General features: G+C 41.7%; 1 protein-coding gene across 4 annotated transcripts in view; it reads right to left on the reverse strand.

Annotated features, from left to right (window-relative positions):
* Positions 1-27,385, reverse strand: part of SCHIP1 (schwannomin interacting protein 1) — a 122,014-nt gene that overhangs the window by 25,890 nt on the left and 68,739 nt on the right. Inside the window, exons 1-2 of one of the 4 annotated variants that reach the window (XM_015066007.3) lie at positions 26,707-27,015; positions 1,971-2,089 (exon numbers count right to left, since the gene is read on the reverse strand). In XM_015066007.3, coding sequence (XP_014921493.1) covers positions 1,971-2,089; positions 26,707-26,736 — 149 coding nt within the window. In that variant the 5' untranslated portion in view covers positions 26,737-27,015. Of the gene's footprint in view, positions 1-1,966; positions 2,090-14,905; positions 15,349-26,706; positions 27,016-27,385 lie in introns of those variants that run through there. The other 3 variants (XM_015066006.3, XM_027061529.2, XM_053221263.1) reach the window with 3 other exon arrangements.

The following is a 27,385-nucleotide window of genomic DNA, read 5'->3' on the forward strand; positions in this document are numbered from 1 at the left end:
ATAAGAGCAAAACCTTTGAGACAAACTCAATGCCTATAATCAGAAGAGTGGCTGAGTAAACTATGATATATTTACACAGTGGAATATAATATAGCAGTCAAAACCATGGACTGGCAAAGGGAAAAATGGGGGCAATTTTCATTTCAAGACAAACACTAAAGTTTCTCAAGTAATCACAGTTTACCACATGGTTCAGTATAAATAATCTAAGATCTTCATAATGTAAACAGTGAACTGTTATTTGACCCCAAATTATCAGACATTTATAAAGGGAGGATGGGGGGAATACACAGATTTGTCTGTGGGAGGGCTGTAAAGGACGTGAATCACAATTTTCTATAGCTGGCAGTTAGTAGATGGTTGTTTAAAAGACTAAGAAAATAAGCATTTTACTTAGAGGTATACAGGTAAATTACCAAAAGAAACAGTCAAAGAGTTAAAAGTTATTGTTTCTGGAGAGTAGGACAAGATAGAGACAGATGGGACAGGTGACAGTTACTTTTATTTTGTGTTGTTATTATACACCTTGTATTTATTGTTAATTTTATTTTCAAAGCCATATATGCATGTGTGTGTGTGTGTGTGTGTGTGTGTGTGTGTGTGTGTATAATTTTGATTTTTAAAAACAAAAACCTTCCATTTGGGCCAGATGAATATGATTTTGCTGAGCAGAGAGATGGGGTTTCTAGAAGCAAACTCTTTGGTGCTTTGGGGAATATTAGAGAAAAGCTATAAAAGATCTATACATATGGTCAAATCTCCTCATTTTACAAAAATGAAGAAACGGAGGCATGGTAGAATGGAATTTGTTAAAGTCTCAAAATGAGAAACTGACCAGGACTAATCCTCAGGTCTGCAGGTCCCTAAGCCAGGGTTCCTCCTGCCACATCCTTACTAGGAGGGGAAAGACGTGCTTTCCGGCAAAGGGAAGGCTTATCTTCTGGCTCTGGAATGACACGGGAGAAAAGTGAGGGAACTCTAAGAGATCTGATAGGCACCCGGCTGAAGCTTAGAGGCTGTGACTGTGACTCTCGTCTCCATGTCTGAACCCACAGCAGTGACTCCTACATGCGCGTATGTGGGAGTGTGTGTGTGCTTTCTGATTTTTGCTGATTCAGATGAGTCCCTAAGGATCAGACTGAAGTACAAGGCTTACTGAAAGCCAAATAGAATAGATTTAAGCAGACATTAAAGTGTCTAATTCTGGACATCAGAGGAAGGAGAGTGGAAATCTGTTGGTTGAATAAATGCATGAACGTTATCATGTGTCTCCCACACCAGGCTTAACATGGCAAATACAGCCAGTATTTATACAGGGAGCGATTCATACGCATATTAAAGTTTGGGAAGCTCTGGTCTACAGCCCTGTTTTCTAGGTACAATTAGAATTTTAATATATCCTAACTGGAATTAAAAGCTATGCAAATGACCAATGGTATCCTGAAATAAATTACAATAAATGAGCAATGATATCCTGAAATAAATTAAGATAAAGGAATAATGCCTGGAGGACAGGTTAAGCACTGCAATAAACATCAAACGATCAAAGTGGGAATTGTATTTCTCAGTTACCAGTATTCACTGCAATCAAATGTTTCAGAGAGGGGGGTGATGCTGGATGCTTCAGGACTGCTTAATGGAAAATCTGGTGGTCTGCCACACTTCTCTAAGCAACCAGCCAGCTTGATTAAGAGTGTGGCTTGATTCTCCCATCACAGAGAAAAATCAGAATTGTGTCTAGGACAAAAAATGAAATATAGAAATATGACCACAAGTGGCTGGGCGAAAACTAAAAAGCAAAAAACAAACCCAACAGGTGGGGAGGGGTCTGTTTAGAATCCAAATAAAGGTGGTAGTATTATGGGGAAAAAAATACTCAAGGGTTTAAAAGGTATCTTTTATTAAACGTATAGTCGGATGACAAAATCCATTAGGTACATATCAGAAAATCAACTCAAAAGAACACTCACCGAGAGGAAAGGCTTGGCTTCCCACTTTTGCTACAGCTGGTATAAATTCCTGGGCCATCATCAAAGAAGCTTCCAAGTGCCAACTTCTGTCGGATAGATTCTCTCTCATTTTTCTGTGCCTAAAATTTCAGGAAAATAAAAAATGCTGATAAGTGGGCAGACACAGGACAACTATAGCCTAACTGCTAGGTTTCTTAGAACTGCAACCTTAGATGAAACATGAATAGGCTACAGCACAAGAGCGTTTGAATTATGAGGAGTTGAAATTAAACCAATCTTTCCTGGTTTCACCTCTGCAAGCAATTTCAGTTCTTCAGAGCCTTTCAGGATCACGGGTCTAGGAACTCACCATGCTGGTACAAAGTGATTCTCACCGGAACAGAACTAGATTATTTGGTGCTGTAATCCTTCTTCTTACCTGCTAGAGGAAAGTCGTGGAGGGCAAGCACTCTGTCCTCAATCAAATCACTTTTACCCCAAATGTGGCCTTTCCCCGGATCGTGTCTTCTCTTCTGTATATCGTCCCTTCGGCCCACTTTCTCTATTGCAAGAATATTAATTCATTCAGCCAATATGCACTGAGCCTCTACGAGATGGCAGGTGCTACGTTACAACGCAGAACACAGCCCAGGATGGGTGATCACAGCCCCTGCCTGCATCCGGCTTATAGTCTTGATGGGGACTACTGCTTCTGTTCGAGAGCTACCCTTATCTCTCCAGGTCCAGAACACGAGCAACCCTAACAAAGGACCTGGAATAGTTGGAGGATTCTAACTGGGCCCATCTGTTTCGCGTTTTGAAGAGAAGTCAGGTCGGTGTGCATAGGAAAAGGATGTGGGAAACTACACTACTGTGATAATTTGGATATGTTTACAACACTTGGCTTCCCATAAAAGTCCCATAAAAACTCACCATGCTGAACTTTTAAACCCTTTAAACAACAGGGGAGAAGATTAGAAATGATTTCCTTAGTTAAAAATAAAACAACTACAAAAACAAAGATAATGAGTTAGAAATCCTGGGGTGACAATGAGAACTTGGTTTTCTGTTCTGGGGCTGGCAGCAGGGCCGTCGGATGTTCTGAGCAGCAGGCTGACGACTCTGGTGAGCCAATGATATTACCAAATGCAGCTCACATGACTGAGTGTGGCTGTGGAGGGCAAGATGGCCCTTGAACCTCCCAATGAGAGGTTCTGGAGCCACATCTGCTGCCACGGGTACCCAGAAGTTACATGTGAAAGCTCTGAGCTGTCATCTGAGCATCACTTCGTCAGTGATGAAACACACACCCTGTTGAAAGGGTGGGCTGAAAATTGGCCTCATTTCACCCCCAAGTTAAGGCAGGGTACTATCGGTCAAGGCTGTTCTAAAATGGTGGTTGCTAGCCACATGTGGTCATTCACATTTCGATTAAAAATTAATTAATTAAAAGTTCAACTCCTCAGTCACGCTAGCTGCATTTCAAGAGCTCCACCGTCACAGGTGGCTACTGGGCACCATATTAAACAGAGCAGAATAAAATATTTGATAGCACAGTGCTGGCTAAGATAGTGGTTCTCTTTTTAAATTTTTTTTTTAACGTTTTATTTATTTTTGAGACAGAGACAGAGCATGAACGGGGGAGGGGCAGAGAGAGAGGGAGACACAGAATCGGAAGCAGGCTCCAGGCTCTGAGCCATCAGCCCAGAGCCCGACGCGGGGCTTGAACTCACGGACCGCGAGATCGTGACCTGAGCTGAAGTCGGCCGCTTAACCGACTGAGCCACCCAGGCGCCCCTCAATTGCCAGCTTTGACAGGCTGCATCAGAATTTCCTGCAGTCTTTAAAATACACACCCCAGGCTCCAGCATCAGATATTTACTTTAAATAGGTTTGCGAACTTCTAGTTCAAGGAAAGCTCATCTCTCATCTCCTTTTCTTTCACATTTAAAAATTTTTCTTTATTTATTTTGAGAGAGAGAGAGAGAGACAGAGAGAGAGAGAGAATCCCAAGCAGGCTCTGCACTGTCAGCACAGAGTCCGATGCAGGGCTCAAAGGCTCAAACTCATGAACCATGAGATCATGGCCTGAGCCACAGTCGGACGTTTGACCAATTGTACTGCCTAGGCATGCACCCCTCTTTCACATTTTTTAATCCATGGAAACCATAGTGTTCTATCAAGTCTCACACTTAGTGATTTTATCTGTATCTATTTATGCAGACAGCCCTCCATTCTGGCATGCACCAATGGAACCGTGTCATACTTAAGAGCCATAGTGCATATGTGTGTGTGTGTGTGTGTGTGTGTGTGTGTGTGCGCGATACAGCCACAAAGTGTAAGAGTGCTTTTATATAGTTACAGAGGTGATGCTGATATCATATTGTCTGCTGAGCTAGCATAGAATGGATCCCCGCGAAAGTAACCATAAGGTCGTAAGGGGAAGCAAGAATGCTTTTAATTTTACTAAACGTTTGCAATTGTGCTGCCGGAAATTTTAATTAAAGCAACCTACCCTCCTGAATATGCGGGGCTGGCACTTGTGATGGTTCTGCCAAAACAGAACCATTTGATAGCATCTGACATCTTTATAAATTCGTTTCAAAATCCCAGCATCTGCCATGCAGATTTAGCACAGTGAACCTATTTCTTAATTCATGTAGAATACAAAAGAGATTCGCACCCAACAGTCTCTATAGTGAGAAAAGTGTTGCGTGAAACTGAGTATCCAAAAATAAAAGCAGCAGATAACATGAGTGTTAATGACTGATGTTTAACAATACACTGGTGCCCAACATTAGCCTGGAAGAGGTTTTATTTGAAGAAAATACCTATCCCAGGTGTGAATGTGTGAACACACACTTGATTCCATGTATATCTTTCCTAATGTACTTGGTACACTACAGCTATCGATATTAGAGAAGGCCTTAAAATATTTCTATTTACATTAATTACAACCCTTTATACTTGGATATTGTGATGGACAGCTTGAAGAGGACTCTTTTGTAGTACACAATCTCTCACCCCTCTCCCTTCTCTCTCTCTTTCTCTGGATCCCACTGAAAAGACCAAAAAAAGTATAAATAATATAAACATCACCCATAAATCAAACACTTAGATACAGATCACAGCTAACATTTTGGGATTTTTGGGATAGCTCTTTTTAGTTTTTTATCTTATGTGTGTATTTTTTTTCCTTTTTCTAAAATTGGGATCATATTGTTTATTCATTTTGAGAGTTTCCCTCATGCCATTTAAGATTCTTTAAAAATACAATTTTTAATGGCTGTTTATCATTCTGTCCTATGGAGTTACCTTCTCTTGTTAGTCATTTGGGTTGTAGCCAATTAAAACTAACACAGAAGTCTGCATTTTTACATACATCTCTGCCCACATGTCTGATTCTTTCCTCAGGATAAGTTCCTGGAAGTGGAATTACCAGATCAGCTGAGTGTGAGCATTTGTTGAGGCTCCTGACACATTTTGTCACATTGCTCTGGAGAAAAGCTGTTCCAATTTACATGCCCAACAGCAACGTAAAAGGGTGTGGCATTCACTATATCCTGGCTAACACTGAGTACTTTCACTGAAAAAAAAAAAAAACAAAAAACTTCTGTTGGTTTTGATAGTCAAAAAGTGGTATTCTTTTTGTTGATTTCCTTGATTACCAGTGATATTAAATACTTAAAATTTTTTTAGTTACCGTACTTGCTTTTCTCTGAATTACTTCTAGCTTTGCTTATTTTTCTATAAAGATCTGAGGAGTTTTGAAATTTTTATAGTAAGCATATCATTAGTCCTTTTGAGTTTAAATCTAAGTGTTACGTATTTACGTCAATCACTCCCTTTCTCTGAAATGTTGTTGACGGCTTTGTGCGTGGAAAGCCCTTCCCAGGCTAGAGGTAAAGGATCTCACTGGACGTTAGAGGATTAAATGAGAACATTTATGGAAACTGCTAAGCAGCAGTGGTGGTGATGTAAATGTATGATAAATGGTAGCTATTATGGCTAATCCTCCTATAATTCCTGCTTTGAAGATGAGGAACTGGAGGGTGAAGGAAGGTTACCTTATTAGTAGATGGAAAAGCTAGGATTCAAGTCCATCTTTCTGGTGCCAGATCTTTCTGCTCTTCCACACTGATGAGTGAGGTGTCTGGGCAAATAATGGTGGCCGCCATGTTTGGAGAGATGATGTAGGACTGACAAGTTATGGATCTACTTCTTTCCTGAGATGGGGTGTCATGTGTTCTCAGAAAAGGAGAAAACACTTGACTGCAAAACATACACACCAAGGCCCAATCATAACTGCAGATATTTACAAACAAATACCTCTCATCAGAGCCACTCTCCTTGACACCACTGCTTAATCTTCCTTCTGGAACAAATGCCATTCCTAACATTTCAAGTAACCATGATTCAACTGACTAGTGAAACAGTTTTTCTCTTAAAATTCAGCAATTGGAACTATTTTCCTTTCAGTTGCCTGCAGGTGTAGACTGAGTGAGTGTGTGTGTGTATATGTGTCTGCGCGCGCGCGCGTGTGTGTGTGTGTGTGTGTGTAGTTTCAAAGTTCTTTTGTTCTCCAAAGAATTATACCTGCAGGGCAATTATGTCCTCCAACCTCCTGAAGCCCAGATGTGGCTCAGGGTGAGGAACAGGGAAGTGTACAGGAAAAGGAAGAGGCTTACTCAAAACTACACTGTTTGGCTGGGCTTGTGGCACGTGGAGCCATGTCCACTCCTAAAATGACCTTGGGAAATACCCTCTTAAAACAAAAGTAAAACATCAAAAATTGATAACTCTTTGCAAAAAGCAAATGGGCAACTGAGGAATAGTGGCTCATCGCTGTAAGACAGAAAGCCTATTCAAGACCAAGAGGAGAGTAAAAATGTGCTTAGAAAATCACCATTGTCCAGCCACAGGCAGTTAGTTTTTGTCCTCGCCTGTCGCTGAATTCCCTATTGCCACCCCCTGTGCCCAGGCAGATAAGACTCACAATGGCTTTTGAGGATACCATGTGAGCCACGATCTCAGAATACAGACCACTGGGCATTTTCAGAACCCACACGCTGATGCTCAGCCTTTCCCCCTGTACCACTGTTCTGCTGCAATTCCCCAAGCTTGACAAGAACAAAGGCGAGTGTTTGGTAAAAGAAATAAAAACCAAAATGTTCTGCTTGAGTAGATACTGTCCATCTCCAAATCTGGTATGTCCCGAAGTCCTTTCCATACTGTCTTCAGGATGAGGCGGGATCTGTCCTTTACACGCTGATACCATTCCCAAGTCCCCTCCTCTGGCCCTGCCTTCACCCCTCTGGCCCAGAAGCATCGTGATGTCTCTGGTCTCTGAAGCGGGGGCCACCTAATCTTTCACGTGCTGACTTGCACTTGAATTTATAAATGGAAGACGGGGTATCTTCTGCATTTCTAAAATTTGTTTGACACACCGTATTTTTGTGGGGTTAGCTGTGGGGTCGCCAGGCCTCTCAGGAACACACTCTGGGAAATAACATCTTAAACCTAAATCCAGCTGGTACTCAGGACACTGCAAACAGCTGCTTCCTTCTGACTCCTGCACAGATGATGAAACCCACGTAGCCGGAAAGGGCCTGTCTGATTAAAAGGAAGGAGTTCCTTAAACTCCCCAAAGGAGGAAGAGATTTAAAGAAGTTTGGTCTAGAAAACCAGAGGACCTGATTGATGCGAATGGCACAGCAGTCTGGGGGGATAACGGCGGATGTGATCTTGGAGGCCTGGATTCCCTTGTAGGAATGGGGAGTTTTCCCCCAAGTTCCCTGTCTTCCATCTTTTCCCTGGATTGATCTTCCCCTCCTGCCCAGTTCCATTTGTTTTTTACTTTTGCTTGTTCACCATGGGCACAGAAATAACTTTTTATTATTGGATGTGCTTGTTACTGGTTTTAGTAATGCTAAGCGTCTCAGTACTCAATTCATTTCTAATCCTGGAAGATACCACTTCTGGCATCCTCCTTCCTGTCCTGCTAAATTGCTACCTGGTTACTGCTTTTCATATGTCAGGGTGTATATGGATCACCGCTGAGGAAAAACTTCCTAAGGACTGGGGGCTGCATTATTCCAGAAGCCGATGACGACCCTGGTCCCCCGTATGGCCCATAAAGAAACTCAGGATGCCAGGAGGTCGCTGCACCACCCGTATGCCAAGCAGAAAATTGCACAGGAAGGCACACGTACAAAGTGGCCCTCTCTCTGTCACAAATTTCTTTAAAATGGCAGTTCTCAAACTTGATTATGCATGAGAATCGCTGGAGGGCTTGTAAAAACATAGACTTATTTTTCTCATTCAGAAAGTCTGGGGTGCGGCTGAGAAAATGCATTTTTTAACGAGTTCCCAGATGTTGCTGATGCTGCTGGTGCAGAGACTTGGAGAACCATGGCTTTAAGCAATTGAACAGACCAAGTAGCGAGACGGAACACAGAGTCGGTTCTCCTCTACGGGAGCACAAATCTGTTCCATGTGGAATGTCCAGGCTCTGGACCCAGGTGGATTTCATCATCTGTAGACGCCTGGCCTTGCCAAGGCCTGGCTGGGATGCCTGTTTTGAAGCAATTAATGAACCCCTTGCTTCAGTGCAATCTATTGCCTAGTGATGTCGGCATCATCCCCATTAGCATCATTCACCAGGGAATGCAGCTGGGATTCTGGAGCTCCCTGTGGAAAAGCACTTTTCCTATAGGAAAATAGTAGTCACTCTTGTTTCTCTCCTCAGCTTGTAAGGAAGGCAGCTTTACTCTAACATTTACAGGCAGCATTCCAGGGCGGAGGAGTCTGACGCTTTTAAACACTGGGAACCAGAAGTACAGAACTCATTTGTTCATTAGGCAAATTGTATTAATTTTCTTGAAAACAAAATAATCAAAAGGAAAACCCACATATGTGGATACTAATTATTTTCTTTCTGAAACAACTGTGGGTTTGCCACAAGATCAAAATATGAAAACATCATTCTATAATAAAATGTACTCTTTTGAATGTCAAGTTCATAAGTACTTGCAATATGCAGGTTTTTTTTTTCTTTCAAGTTTTTGCATCTTATTTTATCCTCTGGGAAGAGCTTTTCAATTATTGGTGGAAACAGAAGTTAAATAACCTAGTATTTTTCCATTGTATCACTGAATGGATACTCTCTGGACATTTTCTTTTCAGTTTGTACTTCTGATGATTTCCATTTCAGACACTTACCTAATCAATCCAGAAAGATTTCCTGAAATGCTGTTGAAATCTCATCTTTGCATCCTTGCACTGAGCTGCCTAAACAAGTCCTCTGGACTAGATGTCAGGCCAGGCTGTTGGTGTTCAGCTTGCTGGGTTCAGCTGTTGCCTGGGTTCAGCTTGCATAGCATCAATACTCATGAGAAAGTTGTCCTTGGATACCTAATGTCCAGGACGGGAATCCAAGGAGAAGGACACCTATTTTACTTGAGAACTGCCCGACATGAAAAGCGTTGGGATGCCAGTCCAGAGGAGAGAGATGTTTGTTTACAATTAGCCAACCGTGAGGATGGTTTTGCCTACTGACTGCATTGTTTCTCATGCTACAGGGAGACAATATAAGCAGAAGAAGGCGGACACAAGTGCTGTTGTGCAGAGTCCCTAACACTTGAATACTCTTAATTGTTAAGGACCAGGGAGCAAAGGTATCTAACATTCAGTGGGTTGAAGTTTAGTAGCCAGTAACTGGCTGAATGGGAGCTCTGGAGAAGGTAAAGGAGCCCCAGGTGCAATCCACAAAGATAACAAAGCAGTGGAAGTGTTTCAACATTAGACCCTGTGGGGATACAGTTGGAAATGAAAGTTTTCCTCCCCTATGGGCGGTATATCCAAAACAGGAACTTCTGGGAGCATCTTATCTTGAGCTCCTTCTGGTTCTCACAGGATTGGCTACAGAGACTACTTTTTTAACACAGGGGCAGTGTTGTCTGGGAACTCTTTCTAACAGGTGACATTTTAGAAGTCTGTAAAACCACCACTGTCATTCAGTATCACAGTGAGAACACAACAGTTCAAAACACCTACTGCATGGTTATGAAATAGCCCAACCTCAATCAACTGCCAGGAAGCTGATGTCCTCAATTTCCCATGTCAGGGTGGCTTAGGATCTGGGAGACCTGAACACAGGAATGAGAAGAAAGGAGGCAGGGAGTTCAGGTGATTTGGGGTCAAGAAGACCCAAGGTAACATTTTGACTCAGATATTTACTAGTGCAACTTATAGAAATTCTTTAAGCCTCCGTTTCTTTTTTCTGAGAAAAGGGATAATAATACCTATCTTATAGGTTGTTTTAAGGATTAAATAAAGTACTGTACAGAAAGGATCCGGCACAGAGCCTAGCCCAGAGAAGAACTTATTAAACAGTAGCTGTTGTGAACACTAAAGGGAGGGGTTGGGCAAGCTGATGAGAAGAATGGAGAAAGGGATAAAAGCCAGCAATGTCCAGAACAGGCAAATCTATAAAGACAGAAAGTAGCTTAATGGTTGTGGGGGGAGTGGAGGACTGGGAGTAACCACTAATGAGTATAGGGCTTCTTTGGGGGGGGTGATGAAAATGTTCTGGAATTAGCAGTGGTCTGCATAACCTTATACATATACTAGAAACCATCAAAATGTACCCTAGGACATGACAAATTTTGTGGTATATGAATTATATCTCATCCATATTAAAGAATCGTATCTCAAAAAAATAAACTACACCCACAAAGGTAACTCACAAACGATAAATCTGGAAAATCTAGTTACCTGAAACAACCCACTCCCCGACTGGGCTGGCTAGCCGAGGTGTGCCAACAGGGCGATAGGGTGGAAAGAACCCTGAACCAGAAGCCAAGAAGGCTTCGTATTTATAGCATCTAAGACCAACCACGCCAATTCCTCCCATGAAAGAAAAGGAGACTCTGGCCCAGAAAGCTGAAAAGATTGTCCCCAGGTGGCCGAGGTGGGGCTAGGCTCCAGGGTTCAGTAACTCAACAGAGTTCTTCAAGCGCATTCAGCCCTTACAGGCAGGAAGACGTGAGGGTTAATGGAGGTCGACGGCTGCTTTTCCTCAGTAATTGTGTGGGGAGAGCAGAGCTCTTGTCTGGAATGGCAGCTGGCATTCTGTGTTCCTGTTTATTGCAGTTTATCTCAAGCAGTCATTTCCATTCACCTTTTAAAAAAAACATGAGGCGCAGCTGTGGCTTCACTTTAAATATTGTTCCTTCCAGCCTTTTAATTTTTTCACGGGCTCCTCCCTAATCTTTCACCATAATTGGATGTACAACACCAGAGACAGCACCTCGGAAAAATAAAGCAAGCAAGCTGGCTTCCCCAGCCTCTGACCACACACGGCCCTGTCGGCGGCTCCTTCTACAAGGAGTAGCCTGGGAACAGACCAGCGTGTTTGCTCTGCTCTGGGACAGAGTGGCAGCCAGTCTTCTAGGTTAAATCTTCTCGATTTCCTTTCTCTGTCTCCATCAGTGTGAGCTGGATCTTTCCCGGGGTCTGAGACGGCACGGGCTGCACGCTTCCCAGGTCCACACTGGATCTGAACATTCTTCCAGGCAGCATCAGTCCCGTGTCAGCTTATTTGTTCGTGTACCTCCCCACATGGACTGTAAGCTCCTGGAGGCAAAGCCCAGCATCCCTTCCGTGATCCTGGCTCCCCACGCAATGCCAGGGACAGACGGGGACTCTTCTGAGTGACGGTGGAGGGACCAGGATGTAGATCCCATGCTGTGCGTCACTGTGGTCCTGAGGAAAATCAGCTGTGGGTCTTTGCCAGGAGGTCAGAGGTTGCTCAGAGCATGGCAGGGCAACAATGGACTGAGCATACACACCTGAGATTCTACCACCATGCAGGCTTTCGTTCCAATATACTAAGATGTGTTTTCTGTCGAGGACAGTTTCACTACTATACTGAATAAGCCAGAGGTCCTTAATGAAACACCTTTCTTACAATCAGGACCTTCCGCAAGGAATAGGAACAGATGTGTGCTCTCTTCCTTCCTTTGCCAAGGTGGAATCTAATTTTAGTATCGGAAAGTGACCTTTCCCCCTGAAGGCTGTTTGCCTGACTTTAAAACACCCTTGTAAAATAATCCCTATACACAGGTGGCATTTATTAGTGTGACTGGTATAGGAAATTCTATTGGACCTAGGCAGGGGTATACCAATTTTCCAATTGTTTTTGACAACTGACCTCAAAGTGACAGGCAGTGAAAGAAGAAATTTTTAAAACTTTTATACTTATAAACATTCTATTTAAAAATATGTATTTGTGTACAGGTCTTATATGTACAAAATATGTATTTATAGTAGTATATATGTATAACTTATGAATAAAATAGATACATAGTAGAGGTATGGACTCAATCATTTTACTGATGGATCCAAGGTCTAAAAAGCTTGCAGACTGCTGCTTTATGGCATCTAATTTAATCTTCTATTTAGTCAACCAAATAGCAAAAATAATAGAAAAATGTAGAAAAGGAAGATTTGAATTAGGAAAAGTGATTTTTATATGAGGTAACTGTTGTCCTATCCCGTATTTATTTATTTTGAGAGAGAGCAAGAGCAAGCAATCATGAGTGAGGGAGGGGCAGAGAGAGGGAGAGAGAGAGAATTCTAAACAGGCTCCTTGCTGTCAGCACTGAGCCTGATGTGGGGCTCAAACTCATGAACTGTGAGATCATGACCTGAGCCAAAACCAGGAGTTAGATGCTTAATCAACTGAGCCACCCAGGCGCCCAATCCTATTCTTTATATATATATTAAAAAAAAGTAATGTTTATTTATCTTTGAGAGAGAGAGAGCACACACAAGTGGGGGCGGGGCAGAGAGAGAGAGGGAGACACAGAATCCGAAGCAGGCTCCAGGGTCTGAGCTGTCAGCACAGAGCACAGAGCGGGGCTTGAACTCACAAACTACGAGATCATGACCTGAGCTGAAGTCAGATACACTTAACTGACTAAGCTACCCAGGCGTCCCAATCCTAGTCTTTATATTTTAAAGAAAGCATATGCTGCCCTGCTTCACTAGAATCTCTTGATGAAATGATCAATAGTGGGTTTTTTTTTTAGCATAATGAAGTCTTCAGAGTAACCAATATGTACATTAATTTGAAAGCCCTTTGCTTGAGAAAAGTAGTTAAAAAGCTGAAATCACAAGGGAACTACTCTCGTGTTTGGGGTCCAGAAAAATATACATTGCTCTCTGTGTATCCTACACATCTAAAAGTTTCATCTAGCAGTCTTTTGTATTAACCTTTCAGATACTATTTTTTTTTAATCCCATGTGGCATTCTACTGCCTTAGTTAGATAACAAATTACACAATGCAACTCTGTCTTGTTGTTGATGATGTTTTAAAGCTACTTGAGCCTCACATGTTTGTCATTTTAGTCAGTGCTGTATCAGGTTGCAGGCATATCATCGCTTGCTCATTCCAGGCATGCGGGCTCTCTCAGTTGTTTCTAAGGAGGAAAAAACTACAGTGGTCATCACTCTGTTGTTACTACAATAGTCACGGTATGTCTTTCATTTTTCCTAAGTGCAAACTGACCTAGACTTTTCTATCTGAGAAATGGTTTGACTGTGACCAGTCCTCTGACACTGAAAACAGAGGAGATATGAGAAATGTGCACTTATCTTCGGGGCTGGGTAAGTGACCGACTCTGATTGCTGAGTATCCTACATCTCTTTTGCACACCCATGTCTGGCAGGAAGGGATAGTGGAGAGATGTTTGAGTTTCAGTATTCTGAACACTTACCACCTTGGGCACTCACTCCCTTCTTGGGGAAGGCGAAGGGAGAAAAACGCTGGGGGCAACATGGCAGGTCATTGAAACCTCTTTTACATATTTAAGTTTTAGGTTCCAGAGAATGGAGCATAAACTATTGTGACCTGCTCTAAGAAGTAAAGTATATACTTAAAACACCCCCCACACGCATACCACAATTTTGTGTATCAGATATAAAATGCCATATTGTACATTATTACACTTAAGGAAGTATCATGAGAGAACTTTCTGTATCTTACAAAGTTATATCTATATAACTATATCTATCTATATAACTTAGAAAGTTATATCTATATCTATATCTCTGGGGGAAGAAAAGTTAATGGCACATTTGATCAAATTAAAGATTGAGCAGCAAGTTTTGCTGTTCTAGGAGGCTATACTAATATTTACCTCTGAAGGAAAAGAGGTCTTACTTTCCACATCCACAATGGAAGGACCCTAATTCTTCATACTGTGCTGTGTCGTGACCCTACACTTGACTTGTGGACAATAATGAGGGGGAAGGATATACTATGTGTTCAGCCTTCTGTGGACAGACAAGCATATACTTGTAGTTTAATTTCATGACCTCACCCATGTAACTAAAGCTATTTTTACTTAGGCCTGTTATTACAATTGCCAGATAAAACATTCCAAAAATATATTTACTGCCTTTCAAAACAAAAGGTTAGCAAAGTATTAGCGGATACTATATGAATTTTTCAAAACCCCATGCTTCTCTTAGTAAAACTATATTTTTCATTGTTAAAAAAGTCAAACTTAGAAAGATAGGTTAAACATTCTAGTAATTATTTACTGCAAGTAAACTATCAACATACATCAAAAATTTTAAAAGTGATTCTTTTACATAAGTAAGACGACCTAGCAACTAAATGCATGATAGAATTTTTTCAACTTCAGAGTAACATGTGCATTCCAGTTACTGTTTATGAATTAATGAATATTAATGAACACAAGCTGGGAAAGGCAGAAAGAAGCACCCTCCCAATGTAATGCATCCACTTCTGTGCATTTAGCTTTCCTGAATATATTACGGCAATGGCCACTGAGTGTGGAATTTGGCCACTCCTCAAGGGTGATCTTTCTCCCAGTTAGAAAAATGGTCTGATTGTTTACAAACAAAAGAGCTCTCCCCCCCTTACCTTTTTATAATTCCCCTCCATATCCAATGGGGATTCTTGACTGATGATGTCATCCACTCCATCACTGTCCAAATTCATCCTTTAACTCTTTAGAATTTCACTTAAGAAATAACCTCCCATGAATTCTGATAGGCTGATGTGCCAATTGCCCAGTACCCTGGTTACTGCTCATGCTGACATGGAGGGCCAGCTAAGAGTCTGTGCTTGGCTGTGCGTGTCCTTGCCCCTGCTCTGTCCCAGAGACACCGCCCTGCCGGCCTCCCTGGTCTGTCCTGAGCTCTGGCACAGGGGCAGCTGCTATTTCTGAGGCTCACTCTGCCTTGACACTCAGCTTGTGGAGTGCCCAGCCTTCCCCACCGTTCACTGTCACCTTCCCCTGAATGATCCCGCCCGGATTCCTCTCCACAGCACGATGCTTACTCCCAATCAAGGAAAAGCTGCTTCAACTCCCCAGCTCCCCAGTTCAGGGCTGAGTGTGGATGGCAGCCCTGAGAGGAAACCAGCAACCTTATTCTGAACCAGGGTAGTGTGTGGGATAAAAATAGATGCAAAAACCCCAGACTCCCAGACTTCAGTAGTGAGTTAAAAGCCGGGTATCCTGTGACAAAATGAAAACAGTATAATTTAAAGGCTAACCTGTAGGACAGATGTTTGCTTCCCACCCCCACCACCCCCATTTTTCCTATAGCCAATCATTTCTTAAAATCAGATATAAAAATCTCATCTTCTGGTAGTAGCCCCAGCACAAGGATAAAATTTATTTCCAACTCAGAGAAGGACCCCTCTGCCTCAGAATCAGCGCTTTGTTCTATCAATATAGGCAAGAGAAAAAGATCCATCAACTTTTCTTTAAAATCCAGCCAGGGGCGGGCTTTTTTCACAAAAGAGAACGTTCCTTTCTGCTGCTCTCTTTACCCTTCTCCCATGGCTTTTGGTTTTTTTAACTGGCTTTACGCACAGAGATGGAAAAGGCCCACAGCTGGAGGATGTTTTGCTGCAAGAAGAGGACAAACGGAAGTGCACACACAAGCACATACTCATCATTATCCAATTACTACTACCATAAACTAAAAATATACCCACTATTTAAAAAAAAAAAAGGTTACTGTTTGCAGGAGAAAGGGGCCAAAGAAGAATTCAAAGGCCAAGCCTCCATTTAACAAACGATCTCACACTCTGACATGCTTGGACAGAAAGCAGCAACTGTCCTACTCAATACATTTTCCAATATGAATTCCTGACCAACCCCAGTGCTGTTAACAACAAAGTTCTAAAGCAAAAATGCCATGCAACATAAGCCTTCACATGTTCACTCTGAGTTGTCTATTTCTCTCCATGAGTTAAAAAAAAATCAATTTGTGGAAGACTCGTGGCATAAACCTGTCTTAATGTAATTTACTGGAGCCCTATACCTATACGGCAAACACCTTCCTGTGCAGTCCCTGATTCAAATCCAAATCCTGCCTTTATTCCCCCCTCATCTCCCTGACCCAGTTCCCGAGAGCACGACTTGCACATTTACTGGACAGTACGATGACAAGTTGTATCTCATGAGCCACACCTGCATTTGGGCAGAGCTTCTCCCCAGTCGAGATCTACCCTGTCTTACTCTCCTCCAGACCCCAGGACCCTCACTCTGGACAAGGGTCCTACTATGTGCATACAAGAAACTCAGAACACCTTCCAGGCTTGGGAGGCAATGCTGGCCACCAAGTGCAGCCCCACTGTGGGTGTTCCCAACATTGCAGATTTCTCCAAACCTATGGCTCTGGGTAAAAATGCTCTACTTTCAAAGACCCTGGGTAGATTAAATCCTGCCAAAGGAGATTAGTTAAAGTGAAGGAAGCATGCATGCATCTTATTATATGACAGATATTAACACAGTAACAATAGCTGTCCTTTGTGGAGGGGTTGCTATGTGCTAGGCACTTTACACGTGTCTCTTACATGTCTTTAATCCTCACAGTAAACCTCTGGAGTAGATATTATTATCAACTGCGTTTCATACCTGAGTGAGGTCAGGTATCTTGTCCGAGGCGTGACGGCTTGCCAATGGCCCAGGCCACAATTGAAACCTGGGCCCTCCGCTTCTAAATGGGTGTGCTATACCACCTTCTACTGGCTGCCTCAGTAAGAAACAACTGCACACAATAAAATAGTCAGGTACAGCTTTTAAAAATTAGGGTTTAATACAGAGGATTCTGGTTGCACTCATAATATCATGTACTGAAATGTTTTCTAAATCGCATATCTGAACACCTCCACATGGGTCACTGCTATCCCCTGATAATGAGACTTTCAAGAAATGAAATAAAAGCTCCCTCACTGATGGTCATGCCCTAACGTGCTGTATGGCGACTTTTCCATTCTAGTTTACCACGTTGTTTTTAGCGCTACTGTGACTTCTTTCCAACAGCTGTTATGGTTTCAAGCCTTTTTCTAAGGGGGCGGGGATTTCTGTTTATTCATCTTGTTTTCCCCACAGCATCTAGACAACTCCTTACATATGTTAAGTGGACAGTGAAAGACTGTTGAATAAATAATGAAGAGAGGAGAAATGTATGTATTACTTAAAATGTTTCCTCTAGGGGCACCTGGGTGGCTCAGTTGGTTAAGTGTTCATGAGTTGGAGCCCCGTGTTGGGCTCTGTGCTGACAGCTGGACAGCAATCTGGAGCCTGCTTCAGATTCTGTGCCTCCTTCTTTCTCTCAGCCCCTCTCCTGCTCACACTCTGTTTCTCTCTCTCTCAAGAATAAACATTAAAAAAAAATTTTTTTTTAAATGTTTCCTCTAAATGCCCCACAGTAGGAAACATTAACAGTTCCTATTAGTGCTTTTCAACTGAAATCTTCTGTGGAAATCATACATGTTCAAAAGATAAAAGTAGGTCTTGTTGGATTGAAAGACAGGGACTACCACAAATTTCAGGAATTTCAATCTCTTGCCTAGGTTAGTTAGCATCCCAGTCCACTTAGCTGAGTTAACAGGGGGAGCCTGCCTGGGTGGCTCAGTTGGTTAAAAATCTGACTCTTGATTCTGGCTCAGGTCATGATCTCATGGTTTTGAGACTGAGCCCTGAATCTGGCTCTGCCCTGGGTGTGGAGCCTGCTTAAGATTGTCTCTCTCCATCTCCCTTCACCCCTCCCATGCACACGCCACCTCCATCAAAAAAAAAAAAAAAAAAAAGTTAACATGGATGAAATTATAAAAACCTAGAGGGCACCTGGGTAGCTCAGTTGGTTTAGCATTATGACTTCAGCTCAGGTCATGACCTCATGATTTGTGAGTTCAAGCCCCACATCGTGCTCAATGCTTGTCAGTGCAGAGCCTGCTTTAGATGCTCTGTCCTCTTCTCTCTCTGCCCGACCCCTGCTCTCTCTCTCTCAAAAATAAATCAACATTGAAAACATTAAAATTTACGAGACTGAGCAAAATACATAGAACTATAAGCCTAATTACTAATATCTTTTTTATTTTAATTTTAACCGGTGGGTTTATACATTTAGTTAAAATGACTAAACTCTCACCATTAACTATCTATATTCAAATTAATATATATACACTAATATACTGACCACATAGATACATATACATGTATATATACATACTGTTACCGTACCATCTTTTGGAGAAGGCCACCTCAAAATCCAAGATGGAAATTTCCCAGCCAAACAACAGTAACAAGTATGAAAGACCACTCCCTTTCCCTAACCCCTATACCTCTTCTTGTCATAAGTAGTTCTCTAATAAGCACTACATAGAGAAAAGTGATAGAACATCTCCCCTGAAACATGGATGCAAGAGCTTGGCAGGCCCCACTTGTGAATTTACTTTGCACCCTCTCCTCAAGGAGTGCTCAGCACATAGGTTCACAACTTAGACCCTTTCCAGAAGAAGCTGTACCACCACTATCTGAATGGCTTGGGTCATCTTGAATATAAGGTATTTTCCTACCATGGGGTCTGATCTTTGGTGTTTTTGAGAGTTTTGCTACTCAACGTGTGTCCATCTGACAACAGCATTTGCATCACCTGGGAGCTGACTGGAAATGCAAGCTCTCAGATCCCACCCCAGACTTACTGAAATCAGAAATTTCATTTTTAAGAGACTAGGAATTTTGAATGCACCTTTAATTTCAGAAGCCCAGCTTCAGACCTTGAAAACAATTCTTTATAAGCTATTATCTATTTCAGACCATATTGCCAGACATGGTGGCAAGACCCTGACTTTAGATGCTTGGGATCAAACTGTAATTAATTTTACTTCAAAGAGGTCCAAATGAGTAGAGGAAAGGAAAAACCAAAACAAAAGACCACCTTGGAAGATTTGAGCTGAGTATAATGTTTGGTGGTTCTATAGTAGCTATGCAAACAAAGGGATAATAGCCCCCAGCATCCTTCCTACAGATAATTTCCTCTGGTTCTTTCCTCTAATGCTGACCTCTTTAAAATGAACTATGCTGACATAACATAGGCCCAGATGCTACTAATATTTTCCTTTAAAAAGTGTACACACAGCTACTTATAATCCCTGAGCTTGAAAGGGTCTCTTCTCACCCAATGCCCTGAAATTCAAGGACTAGAACTTGAAGTTTCCTGTCAAGCCACATCTGAACTGGTCACGTGAGCTAATGCTTTTAAATGATCATTATCGGCCAGTGGTGGAAATGATCGATTCTGAAAACACTGACCACATTACTGGGAAATCACTCACGTGCTGTCAAAAGATTTTCCTATTCACAGATGGAAACTCTAGTTCATCCTGATTAACCCTTCAGCATCCCACTGCATTCTCTTCCACCTTAAAATCCAAACTCCATGTGCTATACAAACTGATGCCTAATTTATCATCTCTTTGCAAATTAACTATTTTTTTCTTCTGTGCAAAGTTCATCTAAATTTGCTTTGCTTTCCATTAAGGTATTCTGATAGCTAGATAAGCTATAAAAATATGCAGGCAATTTTTAAATGGACTTTTTAGTGCGGGTTAAAAAAATTAAAATGACAGCATTGGGAGTGGGGTGGAGGAGGTGAATGTGTTGGCAGAGTGTCAGGCGTTTACCCATATCTGAAAGACTGAGGGCCACAGACATAAATCTCCCTGCTCAACTGAAAACCTGAGCACAAGAAACTCAACTGCACTCACTTTGATGGTCACTGCACGTTTCCAAGGAGGACCAGGACAATGCCCTCTTTTCTCCGTGTTCTTAGCATTTTTACCCCATTAATGGCTCTCTCTTAGGTTAACTGTCACAGGCCACTCTGATGTTTCCCTCTGAATTCAAGTAGTTGTGTCAAAGTACTTACTATTTCAGGAAGTTTGATAGTTTCTGATGCTTCTATATACTGCATGGGGAATAGTAAGTATATCAGGATTTCAAATTTTCCCTTGGGATGGAGGATATAACTAAATAATAGGATATGGCTCTATTAATGTTGAATTTCTGCATGTGAAATTGTGATTAGTCACCCAAGATTATGTGTATTTGTGTGTGTGAGAGAATGTAGGGTCTCTACTCTCCAAAAGTCATCCATTCACTGATATTTACCATAGAGACATTCCCATTTCCTTCCCATCCTTCATTGCATCCCCTTTCCAAGAGAAAATACTAGATGTCCATCTTGAAATGTGTTGCATATTTACTTCTTAAAATTACTTGGTGTCTGAATCATGGTATTTGAAGCCCCAAGTGCTACTTTAAATAGGAATGATGTATTGTACTAAATTTCTATTTCAGATCAGGCCCATAATGAAACTCTGTTGAAATGACTTTTTTTTTTCTTCCATTTGGGCACTTATCACTGTGCTCCTTTTGTGGTAAAACATATAAATTAGATTTTCAGATATCTTGGCTAAAAACAAGTACAGATAAATTTATATCCAGAATTATTTTCTTAATTAAATTAAGGGGATATATATGTGACCGCATCCTCAGAAAAACACAACTATACATCAACCAGGCAAAATAATGCAGATGAAGTATTCTTCAACGCTATTAACTATGGGAAAATCTTTTTCCAATTAAAAAAAAGCTATAAACTTAAAAATTGTTTCATTGCACTTATTTTTAAAAGCCTGTATTAAATAATGCACTAAAATGCTTTGAAATTCCCCTTTCCATTAGGTCAATATATTTTTCTTCCTGGCTGTGGATGAAACCAGGCTTAAACTGGGTGGAATCTTAAATGAACTCAAATTTGATATCTTGTTTTCTCATTCACAGGAAGAAGGGATTGGGAAATGAGCCCTCACTTGGCCTGATGTCAACAGGGATAGAATATATTTCCTTTCCTTTGTTAACTATTAAATAACCCACTAGAATCTTGGCATGTTTACTACTTTCTCCAGCAAGAATTTAAAAAATATCTTGATGTACTACTTAAATTGATATACTCCCTAATTTTATCATTTGGAATCAATACAGGGTATCTTTTATCTTATGTGCTGGGTATGACACTTCAACTGGACTGAAATGTTTTGTCCAAGAAAAATTTCGTGTTTCAGGAGGCAGTAAAACTACTCCTCTATACGGTAAAAAGATTCACTGCAAAATTTGATATATTAAGAAAGGGGGCTTGGGGGATAAGTACTTGCCTCAACCGACCACACTTTATTTTGAAAAAGTGCTTGGGGAAAGACCATGAAGTTCACCTTGGGAAGATTTTGGGGGTGAAAGAGAAATAGGTAGATAGGTATCTTCTTAATGCATCATCTCTGGGGAGGCTGGGATGTCTGTCTCATTTATTTTATTCTTTGCACTACCTCCCCCTTTTTTGGCACGTGGGATGTCTGACACACTGGCAACTGTTCAAGAGGTTCACAAGCCAGAGACTAGGGGTGCTGCGGTCAGCTTCGCCAACTCCCTGTTGCAATGCACAGATCTGAGCTTCTCTCTGGTATTAGCATGGGTAGTTCTCATCCTGGGGACTCAGTACAGCACCAAATGTGGAAAATGTAATTCAATCCAACAGACATTTATTGAACACGTATGCCACGTGTACAGTAGGGAATTAAAACAAGGTCCCGGGGCACCTGGGTGGTTCAGTTGGTTAAGCGGCCGACTCTTGATTTTGGCTCAGGTCATGATCTCACGGTTCACAAGTTCAAGCCCCATGCTGGGCTCTGTGCTGACAGCTTGAGATTCTCCCTCTCTCTCTGCCCCTCCCCTGCTTATACTCTCTCTGCCTCCCTCAAAAATAAATAAATAAACTTAAAACAAATTTAAAAATGAAATAAGGTCCTTGTTTTCAAAAAGCCTGTTGCCTAATGGGGGAGACAGACTTGTATATCACTAGCTGTAAATGGGTTGGTTCTGTTAGAAGAAAAAACAAGGTGCCCTGAGAAGGAGACATTGTCAGTGGGGGAAGAGAGGGCGAAGCTTCCCAAAGGAGGTGGCATGTAAGCCTTGAAAGTTGCATCAACCTGCAGTAGGTAGAAGCAGGTGGTATGTGGGTGGGAGACATTCTGGGCTGAGGTACCGCAGCAAAGCACGAGTACTAATGGCAATTGGGGGCACGAGTGTAGCATTTAGAGGGAGGAGTGTTTCTGCCAGGGGTTCAGATCACAGTGAGGTCTTGAATGCCATGCAAAGGGGTCTGGAATTATCCTAAGGAAAACGAGGGAACATTAAAGATTTCTATTGTGCTTCCTCAAGACCAGGTGTGTGTTTGAAGAAGAGTCTCTTTATGTACCCGAGGGAGGAAAGAGATGAGAGTCATTCACACGCCATTTTCCTTTCTTTCTTTCAAGCCTTCATTCCCATAGTAGCTAAGAATGTGAGGGCGTGATCTATATCTGAGGTCGTAGGGAATTTAAGCAATGGGAAGAAAGGGATAAAAGCATGTCATTGTTTTTATATCCACACTAATTCCAAAAACCAACTGCAGGGAAAGAGAAGAAAATATTTAGGAGCTTTTAAGCAAAATGGACCCTTTGACCTAAACTTGTGCTTTCAAGTTAACAAAATTTCAAAGCTTCCTCTCAGAGACCATTTAGAAAAATCTGGCCTCTTGAAGGCTGCCAGGCCTGAAGCTGTGGGCAAGGTTCTTTCCTGAAGAGATTGGCTTCCTCCCAAGACTGGAAAATGGAGGTCGATAGCTCTATCTTTTAACACGGCTACAACTGAAAATGACAACACATGCCTCAGTAACCTCTTGGCGAATGTAAATCCTGTGAGGGGGAAGTACACGGAGATGATGACAATGTGAGAACCTTTAAAAACGAAACAACCATAAAAAATTCTGCCTGAGAATTGCTCTCTGAGCATCTGTCCTTGGGTTAACTTGTTCAAAGCACAGTGCGTCCAAACACTTCAAACAGAGGTTTTCAAGCTCGTGGTAGCAGTGAAACTCTTTTTCAAAATAATCCTCTATTGGAAAAAGCAATCAATCACTTCTACATCCATACATTGGCAACAAATAATTGGGAAATGAAGTGACACATGGTTTTCCTTGGCTGCTTTACAATTGTCACTGGGCCCCTGGTGTGGCGTCAGAAGAAGGTTGCTCTTAATTCATGGTAACTGACTTATTTATGCAGAAAGGTGGCCTCTGACAGGAACCTGCCAGCTCCCATACCAGGATAATAACTAGGGAAAAATCCCATTTCATAGATGAGAAAACTAACAAGAAACAAAAGGATTATCTGACCCACAGACAATGAAAACAGTGCAGGTTAATGGTGTGTGTGGGGTGGGGAGAGGGAAGGGTGGATAGGGGAAGACAGAAAGTCATCCCAGTGGCTACCAAAATATAAGAAACCATGATGCCACAGTATGTTTACATGCCTTTTTTCTTAGTCAATTTTATATAGAGTAAGCATATCCATCCATATTACTTGAGGGTTTGTTCTAAGCACTGGGAAAACAGATGGATATAAATGTAAAAATCCCTGCCCTCATGGAGCTTACATAAAGTGAGGGAGACAGAAAATAGAGAACCATACAAAATATGAACTCTGATAGATGGTGATGAATGCCAAGTAAAAAAGTAAATTAGGGAAGTCTAATAGAAACACTGGGATAGAACCGGGGAGTTGGAAATTGACACAGGAAGTCCAGAGAAGGCCTTCCCAAGAAGGTGACGTTTGAGCAAAGACCTGAAGAAAGTGAGAAAGCAGTTACTGACACAGGATGCCAAGGTGAACTGGAATTTCAGATACACAGAGAACAATTTTTTAGTATAAGCATGTTCCAAACACTGCAGATCATTTGCTAAATCTGGCAACCCTACCTGGGGGAAGCACAACCAGCAGAAGGGACAGCAAGTACAAGGCAAGGCTGGCACAGTGGGAGGGGAGAGAAAGGAAGGGACAATGTGGAGAGTCCAAGAGGAATCAGAGGCAAATTGATGCAAGGCCCAGAGGGCCAAAGACCTGGGAGGATGTGGGGTTTACCGTGAGGAGGAGAATCTGAGATGACTGACATGCTTTGATTTAGGTTTTCATAGATCATTCTGGATACTGTGTTGAAAATAAGACTACTGTGGGGTGTGGACAAGGGTAAGAGCAGTTAGGAGGCCATTATGCTCTGAGGATGATGATAATAATAATAGTAATAATAATATACACCTAGACATATGCACCAAAATGTGGATGTAATTTTGGGGGAATGGCCCCTGAAGTTCCCCATTCATGGACTCTCCATTGAGAAACGCTGGTATACATTTGCGGGAAGAAAGGAATCAGTCCTACAAATAACTTAGTCTTACTCAGTAAAAATGCTACCCTAAGGAACTTGCTTTAGTCGCTGCGTTTTTATCCTTAAAAACAAATAAAGAATCTACTCCTGAAATCATTATAGCACTATATGCTAACCAACTTGGATGTAAATTAGAAAATAAAAAAATAAATTAAAAAGATAAAAACAAATAAATAAGCTTTCATCCAAAAAGGGGCAGGTTTCTGAAAAACATCCTACTGTCGGTATTATCAGTGACTATGACAATCAAGCTAAGGACTTAGAGAACCTGTCTTTTCTGAATCCAATCACAGGTGGTGCCAGGTGGGTTCTAAAACTAAGATTTCCAAGTGGATCGAGACTTGGCTTCACGGTTAATGTTTTCATTTTTACTGACTTACGCATAAAGGGAGGGTGTTTCAAAAGAACATACACATGAAGGTGGTTCTACTCCAAAACCCCATGAAGATGCAGAATCTACTATTATTATCTGACTAATACACTTACTTTTATTATGAAAATAAGCAATAAATACTTCAAAACTATTAAACACACAATGACAGTCATAGTTCAAGTAAAATAAAATCAATTTGTCTTCTTTCAGGAGCAGTTGGCTAACAAAATCCTTTCTCTTCAGGTGAAACTGCTGATAGTTGACCAATTTTTGACCTATAAAACCAGGGATTTCACGATCAACTGAATGAAAAGGTATAGGGAATACTCTTATAGTAGCTTGCCTTTCAAAAATTAAATTATATAGCTTCTCTGAAAAGAGAGAAGAAAAATGATTTTAATTATGATAGTAATTTAGTCACCTGGAGCCATGCCATAAGTAGGTTAGGCTCTCCATGGATGTTTGACATTCTCCATTCCCAAACTCGGTACTGTGTCTAAGTGAAGTTTTGGCTGTTTCCTCAGCATCTTCCCTTGCTCCTGGGAAGAATTCCTGTTAAGCGCATATCTCGGTATTTAGGGTCTGTGACTTAAATGTACTATGAAATGAAAATACAATAAAACAAGCCCATAATTACACAATTCTAATTATTAAGCAGAGAAAAAGGTGTATGAATATATTGTATAGGCACACTTAGCTGAGAAACCACCGGCTTGAGGCTTGTGAAATGTACGAGTCTGCCTGCATACATTTACCTGTGGGAAATCTGACCTAATGAGAAACACCTGCTTGTCTCAGGTAACCTACCTCACACAAGGAAGAGGCATTGTTAAGTTAAAGAATTGGTCTCTTAGAGCTTCTGAACTTGGTCAGTTGGGTAATACCCCAACATTAACTATCCTGGACTTGGATTAGCCATGCCTGCTGCTGCAAAGAGCAGTCACTCTGAGAACATTCTCGTTGTCTGCTTACAAGGAAGACACTTTCAATGCTGCCTCGACAGGCCAAGTTGAAGGGAAGGAGTTATTAACACTCTAGGACTGGTCTTCTGAAATTGTCTAAGTGTTTAATTCAAAACTTCACGTAGCAAGTTAGCACAAAGATGAATATGTAATCCTGAAAAATTTTCTCTCTGGAGTTTTTTATGCATGTCGGCACCTTAATTCTTATTTACTAGCCATTTAAAATAACATGCATGTAAAAATAAGTTTGGAAAGACATAACAAGTGCAACTTTAAACATCAAGTGCATGCTGGCTGATTTTTGAAAATTTCTCAGATCATCAATTACTACTTCGTATTTATATAATTTCCTTAAAGACAATCCTAAAAACTGGATGCAAAGCAATTCACATCCTATGCAATGAGCAAAAACCGTATTTTGCAATGTTACCCTAGTGAACTGTGACCAGCTTTTCTCTCTGTGAAGCCCCTTAAATTCAATTACAGTTTACAGCAGTTCCTCTTCTTTGCACAGACACAGAGAATGTGCAAAGCACAGATCACCTCAGTGGATTTCACAATATGCATTAAAGGCCAAGGAAGCACTGTTTTCTGCCCCATTACTCCCCAGAAAACCTAATTACAATTCAGATACTGTATGCGATGAAGGCCAGGAGTGGGGAATGGCAAAATCCCTTGAAAATCCGGAAAGAGGCAACCTGCTGCTTTGGAAGAGGAAGGCCTCCTCTCCCAAAGGATTCCGGCCTCGCAATCAGGCTTTAAATCTTACCTGATATGAACAGTTCTCCTGATGTACCATCTCAGTGCATCCTAGGGCACAGACCCCAAAGCAGGACTGCTCAGCGAGGCTGCCGAGGCAAAGCGCGGAGCATCCACTGGCGGAGAGAACGCCCTGGGAAGGCAGGGGCTCCCCGCAGATTAAAATGGATGCTGTTTCGCTGATCAACCTGCGCAGTGGCACTGCCTGTGCCGGGAAGCGCGCAGCGAGCCGAGCCGCTCTCCTCGGAAACCAGCAGTCAGGCTCACAAACATGGAGCTAGGACTGGGCTGGGGGAGGGGGCGCGCTCATCGCTGGCACAATCAGCCAATTATATTATAGGCACAAAGAAAAGGATCAGTCTGGGGCTGGTGTGACCTTCTGGTGCTTTATGAAGGCAGTTAACTGATGTGGAAACATTCTAGTCCTCATTAAAGGGAAAAAGGCCAGCGAGGGAGAGGGAGAGAGACAGACACAAATCAATGTTGCAGTTGAACATTTCTAACCTCCGGCATCATCCTTCCAGCCCTCGGATGCTGCTTGCGTGGTGCTATGAAAAAGAGGCCTTAAGGATTATTTCGGAACTTTTAACATGCAAAGGGGAAAACAATCCATTCTGCATATTGACACTGAAGGGATGTTTTCTGTGTTGAGTTTTTGAAAGTGTTTGTCAACTTTAGAACTAAAAGGA

Source organism: Acinonyx jubatus, chromosome C2 (assembly GCF_027475565.1).
Source record: "Acinonyx jubatus isolate Ajub_Pintada_27869175 chromosome C2, VMU_Ajub_asm_v1.0, whole genome shotgun sequence".
Taxonomy (NCBI): domain Eukaryota; kingdom Metazoa; phylum Chordata; class Mammalia; order Carnivora; family Felidae; genus Acinonyx; species Acinonyx jubatus.